The 18,361-nt window shown below is 45.5% G+C and overlaps 1 protein-coding gene across 1 annotated transcript; it reads left to right on the plus strand.

Annotated features, from left to right (window-relative positions):
• The first annotated feature begins 972 nt into the window (after positions 1 to 972).
• Positions 973 to 18,080, plus strand: LOC119459520 (actinia tenebrosa protease inhibitors-like). The gene is made up of 3 exons (XM_037721250.2): positions 973 to 1,155; positions 10,742 to 10,921; positions 17,937 to 18,080. The coding sequence occupies exons 1-3, from the start codon at positions 990 to 992 to the stop codon at positions 17,969 to 17,971; spliced, it is 381 nt and encodes a 126-aa protein (XP_037577178.1). The 5' UTR covers positions 973 to 989; the 3' UTR covers positions 17,972 to 18,080.
• The last annotated feature ends 281 nt before the right edge of the window (positions 18,081 to 18,361 follow it).

The raw sequence follows: 18,361 nt of genomic DNA on the forward strand, positions 1-18,361 counted from the left end.
TAGAATAATATGTTACAATTTGCATAAAAACTTGACAAGAGACTACAGTTGCTTTCAAATTCCGCCCGCCCCCACCGCAATCGGCCACAGGAACCGGAGTCGAAGCCGCGACCATAAGGAAATAAAGCACCATAGCCACTGCGGCTATAAATTTCAGTAGCGATCGATTTCGGGATACTATCGGTCACTTTCTGCACCGCTTTCATTACACGTACGCGTTTCCACATATTTGTTTTTTGTTAACGCAACTTAATAGGCACTTTCGCACTAATAATAATCGCACGACAGCCGCATGTACCGCGAGAATAAAGAAAAGAAATATCCTTAAGCATTATCCCCTACATGAGCAAGAAGATCTAGATTACCAATACATTTTAAGGTCTTGCTTGCATCTCGGTGCAGTAAATACTGTCTAACAGGACTGCGTCTAAAATGTATATAGCCTATTGCTGAGAGCAATTCGTATGCGCATACCAATGATCGAGAATAAAATAACTTGCCTGTTTTGCGATCAACCTTCCTCCACCGACGTTCATGATATCGCATGCGCATCGTTGCGCGATGAAGTATCCACGCAGCACATTGAAGGCACTCAAACACAGTCAGTGGGTGAAGTGATCGCCTATGGTGCTCGTAGAGATGGAACCGATCGGTCGCAGCCGATGAAATCGCAATGCGCTACACGGGATCACGGCGCAACTCATTTTCAGGTCCCGGGGTGCTCGCGCTAAGGGAGGAACGTTCCTCCATTTACGATTGCCGCAAGAGGGCGCAGCGCGTGAACCTTGCTCGAAGGAGGAACTCGCTGGCCTGAAGGAGGAACAGAGCCCGTTGCTCCATTCTCACTCCCTTTTTTTTTAGAGTGTGGTACTTAACGGCAGAGAACATGTTGTACCGGCAGATAGCTGGCTCGTTAAACATCGAACAGTCAATAGTTTCTAAATGTTCTCATGTGGTTCTTCTCAGATCATATAAAAAATCCTTGGAATATGCCCATCAGTGATGGACATGCATGTCCACATCGAAGAAAGGGTGGCTATATGGCCTACGGTTACAGCTGGAAGACTCAAAAATGTCACCGGTTCTGGCATAAAGGTTGCGGCGGCAACAATAATCAATTTACAGCGGCGGAAAATTGCTGGAAGACATGCGCAGGTGAGGCAAAATGGGTAATAATATCGCTGAAATTGGAAAATTAACGTACGTCATATGCGATATTCTGAAATAATGTTAAACTGCGCGCCTATGTTTATGAACATCGTCTCAATATTTCTGATACCACAGAGCTTCAAAGTGAAATTCAAAACCGCTTGCTGCTGTTGGTACGCTTCATTTCGTGTGACAAATTAGGTCCAATATAGTAGCTTGAATATTTATATGAGAAGCCTCGGAGTATTTACACCAAGTGCTGCTTTATGAACACTTTGTTTTACCACATGGTGGCTATCGTTCGAAGCCTCCGCTGAAATGGTCCTCAAGACTTAAAAGAATAAACCACAATGCACTTTGGTGCCATCACCCACCAGAGCTGCTGGTGTACACAGGGGAATGTGTATTCCACGTATATGTTCTTCGCACCTTGCTTTTGTGTTTGACATAAATAAGATCCCTGGAAACAGACGTCAAAAGAGAAATAACCTGGACGAGGACATTCTACTTTATAAAATATAGTAGGGAAGAGACACGCCAATTCGCATAAGATCATGTTGCTCGTGTGCCAACATTTTTTTAATGTGTCGCTGCGCTACGGTTTTTCATCAAGTCAAATAATTCACAATTTTATCCTTCAAGAAACCCACAACATGCATCTGGACATGATGCCATACAGCAAGTTAATGTTTCCGCTTGAAGCAACCTTCCCTTAAGTAGACGAAAAGCCTGGAATCATATAGGGCATTGGTCTTCATGAACGACGTCATCTCAAATGACGCAAAGTCCTCAAGAGGCCTGGCCAATAGCCTTCCTATACACCATAAGACCCTGCTACTGCAGAGAGTATACATAGTTCGTTTTCTGTCCGGACGCCCTAACGCATAATATCGTCACGCCCTGCCTTAGTCACTCAGTTTTACAGTGGAGCTGTATATGTCTACCCTCCAATACATTTTTCAATGTCCGTGCCTTAAAAGTCCCGCGCCCTCTATGAGGAGGCAAAACCAGTAACGCATGTGCCGACACCTGGTGTAGCAAGAGGAAAGCTAAGAAACCACTCAATACTACATAACGCCGGCCTCTATAAGGTGGTGGAGCAAACCAGTAGGGACTGTGCTGACACAAGGAAAGCTAGGAAAAATGGCGGCGTGTAGCAGCGAAGATCGTGCCTTGAAGGCTGCCCGTAAGTGGTGGGCTCGACAGGAATACGGGTGCCGCGAAGTGCAGAATGCGGCGAAGCGATGCTGGTACCACTCCAGTAAAGTGGACGAGTGTAGGGTGCGTATGCGAAATTTCAGAGGAACTTTCTAGACAGACATTTTGAATTCAATTGTGCGGATTGCAACCGAATGTGCTTTGAGAACGATATGATGGTGATTCATAACGTTCGAAAGGTCGCGAAGCGGGAACATGATGCGGTTTTGACAGCTACACAGCTCCTGACTTAGCCAGCTGCTCGGTTTGGCTGCGCCGAGGGAGCGGCAATAGCCGTAGCATGCATCGATCATTTGGTGGTACAGGTAGTAGCTAACAAGCCACCTGCTGCATTTCCACGCCTGCGCAAAACACCGAATAGGCAGTTAGCATGTTGCGTACACTGGTATTGGGAGGCCGCGTCTAGTGCGTACTTTGATTCATCTGCACCAATTCAAGTTCGCACAGACGCAAGCGGCCGTGTCATAGGTGCTGTCCTCGCGCCACATCTTAACGGAGACGAGCGCGTCATTACCTAAGTCAGTCGCCTGTTGTCCCCTTCAGAGCGCAATTTTTCAGTCACCGAGCACGAGTTTCTCGCTCTGGTGTGGACAGTGGCTAAGTTTCGCCCTTACTTGTTTTGCCGCCCATTTTCTGTAATCACGGACCACCATGCTCTGTGCTGGCTATCATCACTGAAAGACATCACTGGCCGCCTTGGTCGCTGGGTAATCAGACTCCAGGAATATTCTTTTGTTGTGACGTACAAGTTCGGCCGCTTACATTTGGACGCCGACTGCTTTTCTCGTTACCCCATTGATCCTCCTGATAACGACGACCAGGATGCCGACGCTTCCCTTCTGGCCATTTCTGACTTTCACGACATCGTTACTGAGCAGCGAAAGGACGACTCTCCATTGTAGACCATCGAGCGCTTGACTTCTGGCCAATCAGATCACTCAATCAGAATGTTTGTTCTCCATGATGACATTCTTTACCGACGCCACGTGAGTTCTGATGGACCTGATTTACTGCTAGTTGTCCCTCGTCACCTCTAATCTACTGTTGCTCCTGAGCTTCGCGACGCGCGCACTGCCACACACCTTGGCACATCCCGCACTTACGACAGAGTGCGACCTCGCTGTTTCTGGGCAGGCCTGTACTGCTCTGTGCGACGTTACGTTGCGGCTTGTGAGGTCTGCCAGCGGCGAAAGGCATGGACCTTCTTGGCCCCTTTCCCACAACCATCAAAGAGAACAAATAGATAGCCGTTGCAACAGACAATGCGATGCGCTATGCTATTACACGTGCCCAGCCCATGAGCTGGGCTACAAGTGTAGCAGACTTTTTACTTCAGGACGTGATTTTTCAACATAGTACGCCGACGCAGCTGCTGAGAGATCGTTGCCACTTCTTCTTTTCCCAAGTTTTTGAAGACATAGTTCATTCCTGCTCCATCGAACACAAGCTCTCAACTGCATATCACCCACAAACGAACGGACTGACTCAATGACTAAATCGCAGCTTTACAGAGATGTTGCCTATGTACGTTTCAGCTGACCATCGCGATTGGGACAACACTTTGTCCGACGTGACATTTGCGTACAATTCGTCACGTAAGGGTACCACCGGTCTCTCACCTTTCTACTGAACATGATACTTAGTAGCGCAAAACTCGAAATAAAAGACAACAGTGAAAGACGAGAGGAAAGGAAAGACGAGCGCTACACTCACAACTGTTTATTTCGAAGCAAGACTTGCTATATATACACAAACATACGCATGCACAAACGCAAAAAACACACAAAGGGCGCCAGTCAGCCTAAGGCAGTGTAGTCACATTATATGCTTAACGATCTCATTTCCGAATCATAAAGTGTCACGGTCATTTGACTAACGCAGGCTATACCATTGGTTTGGATGTGGTAGGCCTCTAACAGTTCACGAGCGGTTTGCCTAGGATCCTGAAATTAAAAAACAGCGGTTCACAGTCGGGACAAGACCTGCAATGCGCAGACAAGTGCGCGGTGGTATCTTTCTTTAAAAGATTTGCGTGCTCTCTCATTCAGTCTTTGACGCAGCGCCCCGTTTGCCCAATGTAGCACTTGCCACAGCTGAGGGGAATGAAATAAACCACTCCAGTGGAACAATGCACGTAACGCTGAACGTGATGTACTGTGCACTCGTTCGTAGCGCCACCCGTGATTCGAGGGCAGAGACGGGCCAGCTTGTTCGGGGCGGAAAAAACCAGTGGTACTCCGTACCTGTTCGCCACCTTCTTAAGGTTGTGGCTAACCTTGTGAAGGTACGGCACCACTTGTGCCTTTTTTCGAGCGTTGCGCTCGACTTCATCGCCCACCTTAGGCTTTTTGGTGCCTTTCAGCTTCTGGAGTAAAGATTCCCCTACGGACGTCAACACCGAGCGAGCGTAGCGTTTAAAAGCCGCTCAATCTGATTGTCAAAACTCGTCCCGATCCTGTGAACGCACGATTGCTTAAGCGCAGATCCCAGACAGGTTGTAGCGATCCCTCGTTTAATCATTTTCGAGTGGGCAGAATCGTATGGTAAAAGCTCTTTCTTCGCACGTGGTGAATAGCTCCAACAGACATGTTGTTTTAAAAACTTCAGGTTTAAATCTAAAAACAGCAGCGTGTTGTTGACTGGAATCTCGTGCGTAAAAGATAGGCCATTGCCATGAAGTTTAAAAAGGCTTAAAACTGTGCTGATTTCATCATTGTCAGTAGAGTGACACTGTTCGTCCAAAAGGATTAAAAAATCGTCTACATATCTAAAAACTTTTATCGCATGCGTGTTCTTAAATCAGTTGTCCAGGATTATATCCATTTCAGAAAGAAATAGGTCACATAGCAAGGGCGCTAAGCACGAACCAATACAAATGCCCTTCTTTTGTAAGTAGAGTTGGTTGTCAAAAAGAATAAAAGTACTTTTGAGAGAGGCTTCCAATAAGGCCAGAAAATTGTCAGTACTAAGACCAATTGCAGTCTGAAATTCCAATTCACCATCTTCCATTCGGCATCTACGCGTGCTTTGATAGCAACAAACAATTCGCGATGCGGTATAGAGTAAAATAATTCTTCTATATCTACAGAAAGGCCAAAACCAATGTTACGATTATCACGCAAAAAGCTGACGATGTCGCCGGAGTTAGTTACTAAAAAAGGATCATCAACTTTTAGTTGATTGAGGCAATTCAACAAAAAACGGCTGACCTCGAGTTGCCAAGTGCCACGTTCACTGACGATAGCCCTGAAAGGGATATCCGGTTAGTGCGTTTTTGCACTAAACAACACAGCAAGCGAGTCATTTTTGCTTTTTTCTATGCTTTTTCGCAAGTTCTTTAACTTGTTATCTTCGCAGAAACGAAGAAAATTTTTCTTCACGCGGGAGGGCCGGACTTTTTGGGGGGCGAAATTCTTGTTGATGGCAATGACAGCTTTGTCTTTAAAAGTACCTTTAGGTAAAACAACGAAGCCGCCTTCTTTGTCTGCTTGCAAAAGGCACAGATCTTTTTGCTTGAAATACGTTACAATACGCTGAGTTGAACACATTTTATCCTCACATTTGCGATTCGCAGCACATTTGTAGAGACAATCGGCACCCTCAAGTAAACACCTTTCTCGCTGTTCCATTTCCGCTTTTGCCGCCAAACTTCTATTTACTGCGGCTAACTCGTGAGCTGTGGTTTTTGGTTCCAGTCCATATTTAGGTCCTTTGCGAAGCACACTGGCGATGTCCTCCGGGATGTGGGTGTCGTGCACTACATGTAGCCTGCTTTCTTGCTTGTTGCTAACTTTGGTTTTCTCGACGATCCCGAGGAGTCGCCCCAAGATGCTTTTCCACGATACCTCCACACTTTGGTTGATGAGACGCCGAATTTCATTCAACTTTTCAACAGCTAGCCAATCTGGTTCTTGCGTGAAGCATAGTACCCGTAGCCAATCTTGATAAAGTCGAATCTGTCGCCAGAGTTTGGAACGAATGATCTTGCTCACCTGTTTGATGTGTTGCCACGAAGGTTGCACCACTCCTAAAAGCGTGAGGGCGTCCTGAGGGGGTAATCCTTTCCGAATGCAGAAGCCGATGGTTCTTGAGCAGCGATGGTTCTTGAGCGAGGATACTACCGCGCACTTGTCTGCGCATTGCAGGTCTTGTCCCGACTGTGAACCGCTGATTTTTAATGTCAGGATCTTAGGCAAAAGTAAGAACAAAACCGCTCGTGAACTGTTAGAGGCCTACCACATCCAAATTAATGGTCTAGCCTGCGTTAATCAAACGACCGTGACACTTTATGATTCGGAAATGAGATTGTGAAGCATATAATGTGACTACTCTGCCTTCGGCTGACTGGCGCCCTTTGTGTGTTTTATGCGTTTGCGCATGCGTATGTTTGTGTATATATAGCAAGCCTCGCTTCGAAATAAACAGTTGTGAGTGTAGCGCTCGTCTTTCCTTTCCTCTCGTCTTTCACTGTTGTCTTTTATCTCGAGTTTTGCGCTACTAAGTATCATGTTCAGTAAACACCAACTCGCCCAAGAAGTTTTTTTGCCGCCTTTCTACCTCTTGTTTGGTGGCAATCCCACTCTGCCGTTTCACACCCTGCTACCTTCGGTGTCGTGACTTACCACGCCATGCGCCCATGAACCCATGACGCGTTGGACGGGTTCCTATGGCTCGCCAGATTGCCTAAGATCGACTTACAACAGCTCAGGCGTCACAAAAGGCTCGCTACGACAATCACCACCGGAACCTTTACTTTTCCCCGGGAAACCTCGTTACACTGTGGACTCCAAGTCGCCACGTCGGCCTCTCCGAAAAACTGCTGTCACGTTATACTGGGCCGTGCCAGGTATTGCGACGTCTAAGTGACATAAATCACGAAATCGCCCCCGTAGAAGACACGCCATCGTCATCCCAGCAACGAACTGACGTCGTCCACGTGTCCTGTATTAGAGCGTATACTGTTCATCCAGTTCGCCATCATTATAACAGGTACCGGCAGGGCGTTCTAGCCCGCAGAGGTTTTGTTACGGTGCATTCGGAAAGGACCGTGAGCGCAAGATGCAGACGAAGAAGAAGTGGTAGCTGTCTATTGGAGTTCTGAGTTTTTCTAAGCAACAACAACAACAACAACAACAACAACCTTTGTACCAGCCTGCGCGTTTACCTGTAACATTTCCCCATGTAAATAGTTGTATATACGTTTGTTCATCGGGATTCCTCTTCGTCACAATATCATTGTTACTACGAAGTGCAGGTTTCTAATCAAACACGTTATGTCTATAGCTATAAACTCTGAAATCGTCATGTCAATTAAAACTGAAAATTTGTTTCCAAGACCGACTGTACTAGGCGACGACCTCAGAATGCAGTCGTACATTGCCGCTGTTCGACTCCGGAGAATTCAACAAAATTGGCATAGTTGCGCCAGCCGTTTGCACGTTTTCTCGTTTCCCTAACGTGAAGTCCTTTGTTTTCCAGCGCGCTAAGGTTAAACCTAAACGTCTTCACAAGTTTTATGGGGAGATCATGTTGTCACTACACAACCGAAGAAAATTATTCAGCTAGAAACAACAAGCTTTTATTTTCACATTAGTCTAGCGTTTACATAACCTGAGCAAGAGCACTAAGCTGTGAGCATGCTGCAGCTGGCGTGAATCTCATTCAGAGATGGAGTAAGGGCAAGTGTTGGTTTCACCTCTCTCGGGCACTACATTTCGAAGAGCACATGCATGGAGGGCCGCCGAACGGCGGTTTTGTGAGTGGTGCTTGTACTGAAATCTGATGTCACTGAATGTAGCTTGATTAGGCCTGTTCATCGACAAATATTCAAGAGCACAGCTGTATACTCTATATTAGGAAAATTTGACAGCATCTGCTCCTAGGCGAATCAGTGTACCACGTCGGTAACTCAATCGCAGTAGGAAATCATATTTAATAACAACATGAAAGACCACAGTTCAACTACCATCACTGTTTTATAAAAATACCTTGGTTTATGCCTGAACAACAACCGCAACGGATGTCTCAGGATGACCGCTACAGATGTTAAATAAGCGGAACTACACAAATACGTTGTGCTGCTACATTTCTCGGATGCTAATCGCATTACTATCAACAGTCATCATGAGATGAGTTGTGCCGCAATTTTTAAGCATGAAATACTTTTAGTTCCCGTTGTCGACAACCTTCAAGTGACCTTGAGCCAAAGCCACAGCTGTTATGGGGGCCCTCAATTGAGAATATCCGGGCGTCGTTGCGAGAACAAAACGGGATCATCCGGGCAACCTGTCAAAACCTTAAAAGATGCGGTCTCTGGCCCCCAACCTTTTAACAGGAGCGCATTACAAAAGCTAGTTACTGCCGAAACAAGTTACAAAAAATATTGCTTCCGATTTCTGCCTAATGTTTGAGCACAATATCACTCAAGCTGTATCTTCTAGCACGCCGAAGTTTTATTTGCCATTTCCAAATGCGACGTTCAAAAGGCAGTACAGGGCACCATACACTTGATTGTCATCTTTTGGCGCTGAGACAGGGTTGTCAGTGATTTTTTCAACAGCAGCGGTTCGTGAATTGGCCGCACATTTGCAGCCTACCACTTCGACGCGACAAGAAAAAAAAAAAAAAAGCAGCAACAGACGCTGACCGCGCTGCACTGTTGGAAGAAAAAGGCTAGCGGCGGCACCACAGACAGCAAAAGACGCCATATGGTAACCATTTCATGCTTACATCTACTTTCTATTACGGGAGATGCAACATTATTTTTTGTGTTTGTTTCTCCTCACTGCCTCCTTCATGCAGGGCAGCCCACAGTAAGCACGTAGGATTATATTGTTGTTGCCTAAAAACATGGCCCTCCGTGCTATTCTGCGCACAACCTCGCTCTTTTTTCCCAATCATTTCTGCAGAATGCACGCATAATCCACGAAAAAGATTTTCAACAGCGAATCTGTTTAAGCTGGAGGTAGTCTAGTGGTGCACGCCCAAAATGTGGGCCGATCCTAGAGGTCGTGCGGAAAGGGTTCAAGCGCAATGGCACATACTCCTGGGAACCAGCGAAGCTGTTTAAGCTCGTGGATGGTCCGTCGAGTGTACGCCGCAAAACCTCCGCCTGGCGATGGCGTCACCATGCGTCACCTAGCAACGCTTCGCCCCAGCTGCGCCGACCGCGCCGAGCTACGCCACAGCTGCGTGAGCCGTGACGTCATCGCGCGCGCCGCATCGCTACGTCTTAACTTTGCCGAGCCATGACGTCAAAACGCCGTGCGGAGTGGTTGCCGCGGCTGCGCAGAGGCGGAGCTAAGCCGCGACGTTACAGCGCCGACCCACGGGATATATAGCTCCGCGTCACCGCCGCGGCGGCACAAAAGCCTCGCCGTCTCCACGCCGATCACATCGGGGCGAGGTTGGGGCGGCCGAAGAAGAGCGTCACTCTCGAAAAAGAGGAAGCGCGATGCGAAAGCCGCCGCGCAGCTACTCGAGAGCGAGTGAGACGACTTTGCTGCGATCCCGAGTACCGCGCCACCGAGGCGGCGGCGACACGTCGGCGATTCGCAAAAGATCCGCAGTTACGAGCACGAGAAACCGAGCGAAAGCGTCCAGAAGCGTCCATATACTTTAATGACCGAGTTTTCGTTGCTCCTTGGGCTCTCGGTGGTTCCGAGGTGATCTTGCGCAAAACGTGGCCGAGTCTCGAAGCATGAAAAACCTCGAAAAAACTTGGCGGAACAGAGATAAAGCTAGGTGGGGTCGCCAGCTTCGCTGTTTGCCCAGTCTTCGCACCACTAGTGTGAAACTGCCCTGTTTTGGGGGAGAGGGAAAGGACATATACAGTTTATTATGCAGCACAGCTTCTGATACAACTAGCGTTTTCGCAAGCCCTCCTAGCATGTTTTGTAAAGCTCCATTTGCAACCGTGTCTGTGAAAATCCCGAGAGGTTTGTACTGCACCAAAATAAATAGGCAAATAAATTACCATTTCATCTGGACCCCTTCACGTTTCAAAGCCTGCTTTCTTTGAAAATAGCGCGTGGATGTAGCGATACAATCCAGCATCAGTGTAATCAGAATCTTCTATGGAGTGAGAAATACGCTTTACCTGTGATTAGCGTTTCGACTTGTCATGTGGTTGCCTAACACTCACATTAATAGTTTAGGAATAGAACAGCAGACTGTACCAAACCAAAGGCCAGTGCAATAATATTCGAACATTTTAACTATCTACGCGATCTATTAGGCATGAACACCACATGTAGCCTACTCGCTGATCAAGTAAGAACATTTTCGGCTCTTTATATTGTCAGGAATTGTATTGTACGTACCGTCTATTTCGACAGCAATTTTGACGCAAAAACCACGGTGACCTCATTTGCAGGAAACTCTGCAAGCAAATGTTCGAAACCTCCTGAGGTTCACCGATACTTGACCGGTTTCAGGAAGAGGTACTACTACAACGTGACTTCAGACAGCTGCATGCCTGCGAAGTACTGGAGTGAAAGCACCCAAGGCAAAAATAGATTTACCGAGCTGACTGACTGTGAACGTGAATGCAGAGGTAAGATTATATTAAATAGAAATTTAAAACCTAATAGATTGCAGCGAATTTCATTATACCCTAATTTATAGCTTTTTCGGGCCATTACGCCACCGTACCATAAAGACAACGCAGATTCTACGACAGCTCAATAACTCTTTAGAGCCCAAGCGCAACATCGTCTTCCACCTTCATATAACAAAATATGCAGATCTCCTACGTGCTCGTGTGACAGAGGTATTAATAAACATCGTGCTCTTGCGATGGGCATTAGAGGTTGGATCGCATCATCAGATACTTGAATTTTCTTCTACGTGAATGCATAGATGACCCATCTGTCAAGTCGGTGAGATTATGTTTGTTGCCACGAGAGAAGGGAGCACCAGTGGAGGAAGGCGCCTGTAGGTGGAGAGTAGAATCACCGCATTCGTGCCCTTTCCTTCTGTGCTTCAACGCCAGAGTGCTCGCTATGCCGGTTCGCACCGTCTCTGCTTTGCATGTGTAGCAATATGTGTTTTCCCTGTGACACACCAGGCGTGGCACCGTCGAGATAAATGTAGCGTCTGCAACCGCGTTAGCGCCCTCTCCGTTTGTGCTTCGACACGGCGGTGCTCGCTGTGCATGTTCGCGGTGTCCATACGCTTGCGCGTAACCCGCGTTCACGAAGTGAAACTTCACTGTAACTTTGTTTTTATTTAGGAAGCCGAAGCCAGCCTGGAACAGGAACCTAACTACAGAAAAGTACCTTGGATGAGTCAAAGAAACATAATCATCATCATCATCAGCCTACATTGATGCCCACCGCAGGACGAAGGCCTCTCCCTGCAATCTCCTATTACCCTGTCTTGCGCTAGCTGATTCCAACTTGCGCCTGCAAATTTCCTAACTTCAGTGCCCACCTAGTTTTCTGCTGTCCTCGACTGCGCTTCCCTTCTCTTAGGTACTAATTCTGTAACTCTAATGGTCCATCGGTTATCCATGCTACGCGTTACATGGCCTGCCCAGCTCCATTTTTTCCTCTTAATGTCAACTAGAATATCGGCTATCCCCGTTTGCTCTCTGATCCATACCACTCCCTTCCTGTCTCTTAACGTTAGGCCTAATATTTTTCGTTACATGGCTCTTTGTGCGGTCTTTAACTTCTTCTCGAGCTTCTTTCTTAACTTCCAAGTTTCTGTCTCATATGTTAGGACCGGTAGCATGTAATGCTGGTACATTTTTCTTTTCAACGACAATGGTTAGCTCCCAGTCAGGATTTGATAATGCCTGTCATATGCACTCCAACCAAATTTTGTTCTGTAAGTTTCCTTCTCATCATCAGGGTCCCCTGTGAATAATTGATCTAGATAAATGTACTCCTTTACAGACTCTAGACGCTGACTGGCAATCCTTAATTCTTGTTGCCTTGTCAGGCCATTGAACATTACCTTTGTCTTCTGCATATCAGTCTTCAACCCCACTGTTAGACTTATTCGGTTACGGTCCTGAACCATTTGTTGTGATTCCTCCTCATTGTTGCTGGAAAGCACAATGTCATCTGCAAACCTAAGGTTGCTGAGATATTCGCTGTTGATCCCACTCCTAAGCCTTCCAAGTCTAAGAGCTTGAATAGTTCTTCTAAGCAAGCAGTGAATAGCATTCGAGAGATTGTGCCTCCTTGCCTGACCCATTTCTTGATAGGTAGATTTCTACTTTTCTTGTGGAGAACCAATGTAGCTGTGTAATCTTTGTAGATATTTCCCAAGATATTCACGTATGCCTCCTGTACTCCTTCATTACGCAATGTCTCTATGACTGTTGGTATTTCTACTGAATCAAATGACTTTTCATAATCTATGAAAGCCATATAGAGGGGTTTGTTGTATTCCGCAGATTTCTTGATTACCTGCTTGATGACATGGATGTGATCCATTGTAGAATATCCCTTCCTTAAGCCAGCCTGTTCTCTTGGTTGATAAAAGTCAAGTGCTGCCCTAATTCTATCGGAAATTACCTTGGTGAATATTTTATATAGTACTGAAAGCAGGCTAATAGGCCTATAATTTTTCAATTCCCTAACGTCTCCCTTCTTATGGATTAGTATAATGTTAGCATTCTTCCAGTTGTCTGGTACACGTGAAGTCGTGAGGCATTGCATATAAAGGACCGCAAGCTTTTCAAGCATGATGTCTCCTCTGTGTTTTATAAATCGACTGTTATTGCATCTTCTCCAGCCGCGTTTCCCCGGGTCATGTCTTGCGTCAAAGAATGGTTTGCTTTATTATAGTGAACGATAAAATATCGTGGAATCATTTTTCTAGGTTTCAGCAATCAAATTTGTACATCTGAAACTATACCTGGTATATTCCTTATCCTAACAGTCAAAACGTTTCTGAAACTTTATGAAGCTTTTATGTAGTCTGTTCTTGCCGTCTATTTGACATAATTCTACATATCACAGGTTTTTCTTGTGCAGAGAGGCAAATGGATTCTTTAAATGGCCAAATCTGCGGTGTTATTTCACAAAAGCAGAATATGAGAATTAGGGGGAAGCTGCACCGCAGATTCATTTTCCTAAATAATTGAGCTAATTAGATAAAATATACGTACATTATAGAGTCTATTGTTCCCTGTGAAATAAAATTTTTATTTATCGACATGTTCTCTGGTTACGTTTTATTGCCTCCTTAAAGTGGTAACAACAGAGTCTTTTTTGCGAGGTTTAGGCTTCATACCAGGCATAGTATAGTGCTGTAAAATAGCTTATTGATTTTTCTTTGGTGTTCTGTAGTCTCTCATGTGGACACTAAACTTCTACGGAATCTCCTCAAAGTCTTCGTGGCCTTTGTTGAACCACAGTGTGGCTATAGAAGTGGTCCATCTCGAAAACAGTCGGTAAAGCAAGACTTGCTTGGAGGCACAGTATTCAAACCTTGCTGTTGACTGTCTCAGCGGTATTATGGGGTTTGCCTTGAATGCAGCGAAACAATAATTTTTGTCTTGTAAGCCTCTCATGTGCAGGAAGCGCGATCTTCGCCAGAGCACTGGTAGAAAGTGGAGAATGAGCTGCTGCTGAATAAGCTAAGGCCTGTGTTCGCTTGTTACCCTAGGGAAGCTCATTATCTCGGCCAAATTTCGGGTTGTAAGCCTCCTCAGCAAAGCATGATGGAAAAGTGATCGCACAACAGCTACCATGCCTCAATTCATTCATTCATTTCGTTTATTCATTTTCTGTACAATACAAGGCATTGCATGCTGGTCAGGATAAAAGGAGGTAAGTTACCTCCTGATGGGGTCCTGCTCGCACTAGCTGCTACTGCAACACTGTCCTAAGTTACAAAATGAACACATTTTTAATGCATAAGCATTCATTGGCGAATACCCAAGCTTCATCCCACCAAAAGTGTAATGCCTTGCATTTGCACAAAAAAGCTTGATTGCGAAGTTAGAACATTTAATCGCTGCAAAGTGTAAATGTATATGACTTGTAGCTACAATAGTGATAAGGAACAATTTCAAGAAAAAATAAAAAGAGAATACCCATAGGGAAACATAGGGCTTCATAGAAAATGCATGGGGAAGCATATAGTAGCAGTGGGCCAACTGAAATTTGGGGGTGGGCCATGTGAAATTCTGGGCAGGGCCAATTTGTTTGGGTGAGCCAACCTAAATTTGAGGGTGGGCCAATTTTAATCTTCAGTGGGCCATCTGAAATTTCGGGCTAGGCCAACTTAAAATGTGGGGTGGACCAACTTGTAGTTTGGGGCTGGGCCAACTTAGTTTGGCCATTTGCAAACTTAAATTGGCGGTGGGCCTATTTGAAATTTGTGGTGGGCCATGTGAAATTTGGGCTAGGCCAACTTAAGTTTGAGGGTGGGCCAACCTAATGTTTGGCCGTGGCTAACTTAAACTTGGTGGTGGCCCAACTGATTTAGGGCTCGGCCAACTTATAATTTGAGTGTGGGTCAACTTAAAGCTTGGCCATGGGCAATTGGCCATATTGGGGCTGGGCCGAATTTAAAGTTTACGACGGGCCATCTGAAATTTGTAGGTGGGCCACTTGAAAAATGGAGGTGGGCCCACCTAAATGTTAGGGTGGACCAACTAGAAGTTGGTGGGTATGCTTACGCATACCTAAACAACTACAATGGTGTTTCTGCATCTCTTTTAGATGTAATAACAGCACTTTGACACCAAAATGTAACAATTACACAATAATTTCGGGTTATCAAAATGCTTCAATATGTGAGAAGAAGGCTGGGGTAGCTTCTCCCCTGTGCTTGGCTGGTTCTTTTCTTTTTTAGGCTTCCAAACTTTGCACCGATTTTCAAACAGTTCCTGGGGATGGTTCTCTGGCTGCGCAATTCATTTGAATGCATTCGCTGATTTGATTATCAAAGGTTCTCTTTCAGTTTGTTCTTCTGTTATCCCTTCACTATATTCACCACTATTAACATTGTTGCTGTCATTATTTCACTCATAATAAGGTTTATTATGTTATTGTGGTGCTGAGTCGTAGTGGGTTACATTTAAAAGAATAGGCCGATTCAATAGCGGGATCATCTCTTAAGGAACGTTTTATTTCTATACTGTCAGCATCAGCTTACACCACAGGAGAAAGTATTAATACATAGATACTCCATCGAAGCATCAACAACATCATTGAGAGACTTCCAACATCTCAGATTTCCATGGAGAAATCACTAGTCCCTACAAAGAAAATTAGATGTGTTGATTACAAGATTACGTTGCCGTATCCGCCCCCCTAAACCTCTATTTACGCAGGCTTGGTCGGTAATCTCACCACTAGGCCATTTTGTTATTGAATTTGTTACTGCATGTTTTTATTATCTAACCGGTTTGAGATGAAAAAAAAGGTTTTTTGAAGCTGCACTTCGTAAACACGACCTACATTTAGGTGCTTTGATGTTACTCTCGGTTGTGGCTTCCGCACTAGTTTATATTCATGGGAATATGTTTGACGCTGTGTACAATACATTTCAAGCTTGAGGATGTTTATCGTTCTGATCCCCTTTTCCTTCACTATGTCTACAGTAATGGTGAATTCCTTACAGCGTGGGTGTGAAAAAGTGCTCCAGCAGACATGGCTTCAAGCTCTCGCCGCACTATCCGTGTCAGGTTGTCTGATGATGACGGTCGCTGCATTTTTGGCCGGTTGACACAAGAGGATGTTGCAGCTGCGTTCGACTGACATGCGAACGACGTAGCAATGCGGCGGCTCCTGGCCTGCTCAAAACGTTGACACTCTTTAATGATATCCTGTACTGTCTCACAGTGCAATGTACCCTGCACTTCCACCAATTTGTTACGTTGTGGAAATCAACGGATCTCGTGCAACGGCGTATTCACAAGTTATTTGCAAGGAAGGCAACGATAGGCAAACTGGCTGCCGAGACCGATTGCATATACCGACACGTCAAATTGTTTTCTGTCTTTGGTGCCACTCTTGGTTGCACCCTAACAATATCAGAACTCTCTCTGGTTACTTTTATCATTATATGCATTCCGAAAACTAACAGTAATAATCAACATAACACAGAAAACATACCGTCACCAATTGTACACCCAAATATTGGTAATCACATTCAGGTCGCTAGTTATCTCCAAAGGATGAACTGTGCTTAATTTTTTAAGCGCAAGCATGTACTTACTTCCAGTTACTTTCTTAACAAAACGTCGTTTTATGCATTGAAGCATAAAAGTAACTGGAACACCAATGCATTTCTCCGCAAAGTTCGAGAATTAATTTCTCGAAGCTGGTGTCATCCTGTGAATTTATTCCAAGGCATCCACCTTGCGAACTCCACGGCTATAATTTATGAATTGCAATATGGGCCATAAGGTAATTAGTTAAAAACTTAATTACTGAATTTTATTGCGATAGCAACTATATGGACATTCTAAGCGCATTTCTGCCGTCGCCGTCAGGTTCCGTATGAAGTCCAAGAGCGATAACACCGTCGTCGTGCGCCCTACGCTGCATGTCTGAGCGAAAGCGCGCGAGGGGCTCAGTCGTCATTGAGCGCGGCTCAATGTCGTCCGCGCGAGCGGAATGAAAGCGGGCAGGAAGTGCGCCGTCTATCGCCGCGCGCTTGGCACCCAACGTTGGAGGTATCGGGGGGGGAAGGAGGAGGGGGGGGGTGCATTTTACTGCGGCTGCAGCAGCTGCGTATGCGTCGGCAGCACGCGGTCACGCGTTGTCGCACGGCCGTATCTTGAGATCGAAATGCGTTGGGGGCAGAGTTCATATAGGACTCTGCCCCCAACGAGCCGCCGAAGCAACTCTATAGGTGCTTCGGCGGCTCGTAGCTTTGTGCGTGCCGAGTGTTCTCGGGGCTCAGTTTGCGTGGCAGTGGTAGGCAACAACACGAAGGTCCCTTCGATCACTGCTGCTGCCGCATTTCCTGACGCAAACGTTTTGACAACGAGTGTCTCCGGTCATTGAGTGTGATGTGTTCATGTTTCCTGTGTGCGCTGACACTGTGCTTGTTAATTTAGTTGGCAAGCGAATGTTTAAAAGTCGATACGGCTGATGAGAGTACTATCCTTACTTCTCATGGCTTTCTGCTAATTTGCTATCGCAATCGATGCTTCGCCTTTCGGACGAAACTGACAGTTTTTTTTCTAATGAGTCGATTATGCATTTCAATTTTTTGTGCAAATAATGTCCGCCTCTTCGAGTAGACCAGCCCACGAACTAGAATTGTGCTACCTGCCACAGGCAACCTTTATATTTTTAAAGTGTTCACTCAAACACCCAGTATATCAAAATGATTAGGAATTTTATTTTTGTGGAATGCATCAAACTGAGTCTCGTTTTAATTAAAAAGTGCTTTTTTTCCCAATGTTTGTTGTCTCCTCACAAAGTCGCGCTTCAATCGCTGCTCCCATAACCACCCTTGCTGATATGTCGGTGACAACTTCTTCTGAACCGCTTTTCAGCCGAAGCTTCGCGACCAATTTGGATCGACCTTGGCTACGCGCGTTTGCATATTTTGCGGAATTTCCTACAGCATTTCTTGTCTCCTGTTTTCAGCCTGGTACTCTGGGCCACTGTCATGGATGGAATAAGCAAAAACCAGCATACATGCATATTTGTCGCTTGCTCTTTGACCACGGAAAAAGAAATAAATGGCTTCTGGTCATAATGTAACTATTTCGTAATAAACTCTGAAGTCAATCTTTCAGCAATCCTAGAGTGCAGTATTTTGTTTGGAATCTTTTGCAAACTGTTGTTCCTTTGCTCTTGTATTGCTCATGCGGCTGATACCGGGAACACTGCCATAACAACACGTTATGTTTATGAAGATGTAGGTAGATGTACAGCCCCAAAGTTGTGTTATGCTCTCGGGGCTGGCAATAGCTAGGGGAAGCAGACACTCCAGCCAAACGTCGACGAGAAGGCGGAATTATTTTGGCAACCATAAATATGTCCACTCCGATAGTTTCAAAAGATTTAAG

This window comes from Dermacentor silvarum, chromosome 7 (assembly GCF_013339745.2).
Source record: "Dermacentor silvarum isolate Dsil-2018 chromosome 7, BIME_Dsil_1.4, whole genome shotgun sequence".
In the NCBI taxonomy this organism is placed as follows: Eukaryota; Metazoa; Arthropoda; class Arachnida; order Ixodida; family Ixodidae; genus Dermacentor; species Dermacentor silvarum.

Bases quoted from the DNA above. Each gene is read 5' to 3' on its own strand.
- LOC119459520 (XM_037721250.2), top strand. From the start codon at position 990: ATGCCCATCAGTGATGGACATGCATGTCCACATCGAAGAAAGGGTGGC. The intron at 1,156-10,741 runs GTGAGGCAAAAT...CCTCATTTGCAG, and splicing joins TTGCTGGAAGACATGCGCAG to GAAACTCTGCAAGCAAATGT. The intron at 10,922-17,936 runs GTAAGATTATAT...TCCTGTTTTCAG, and splicing joins CTGTGAACGTGAATGCAGAG to CCTGGTACTCTGGGCCACTG.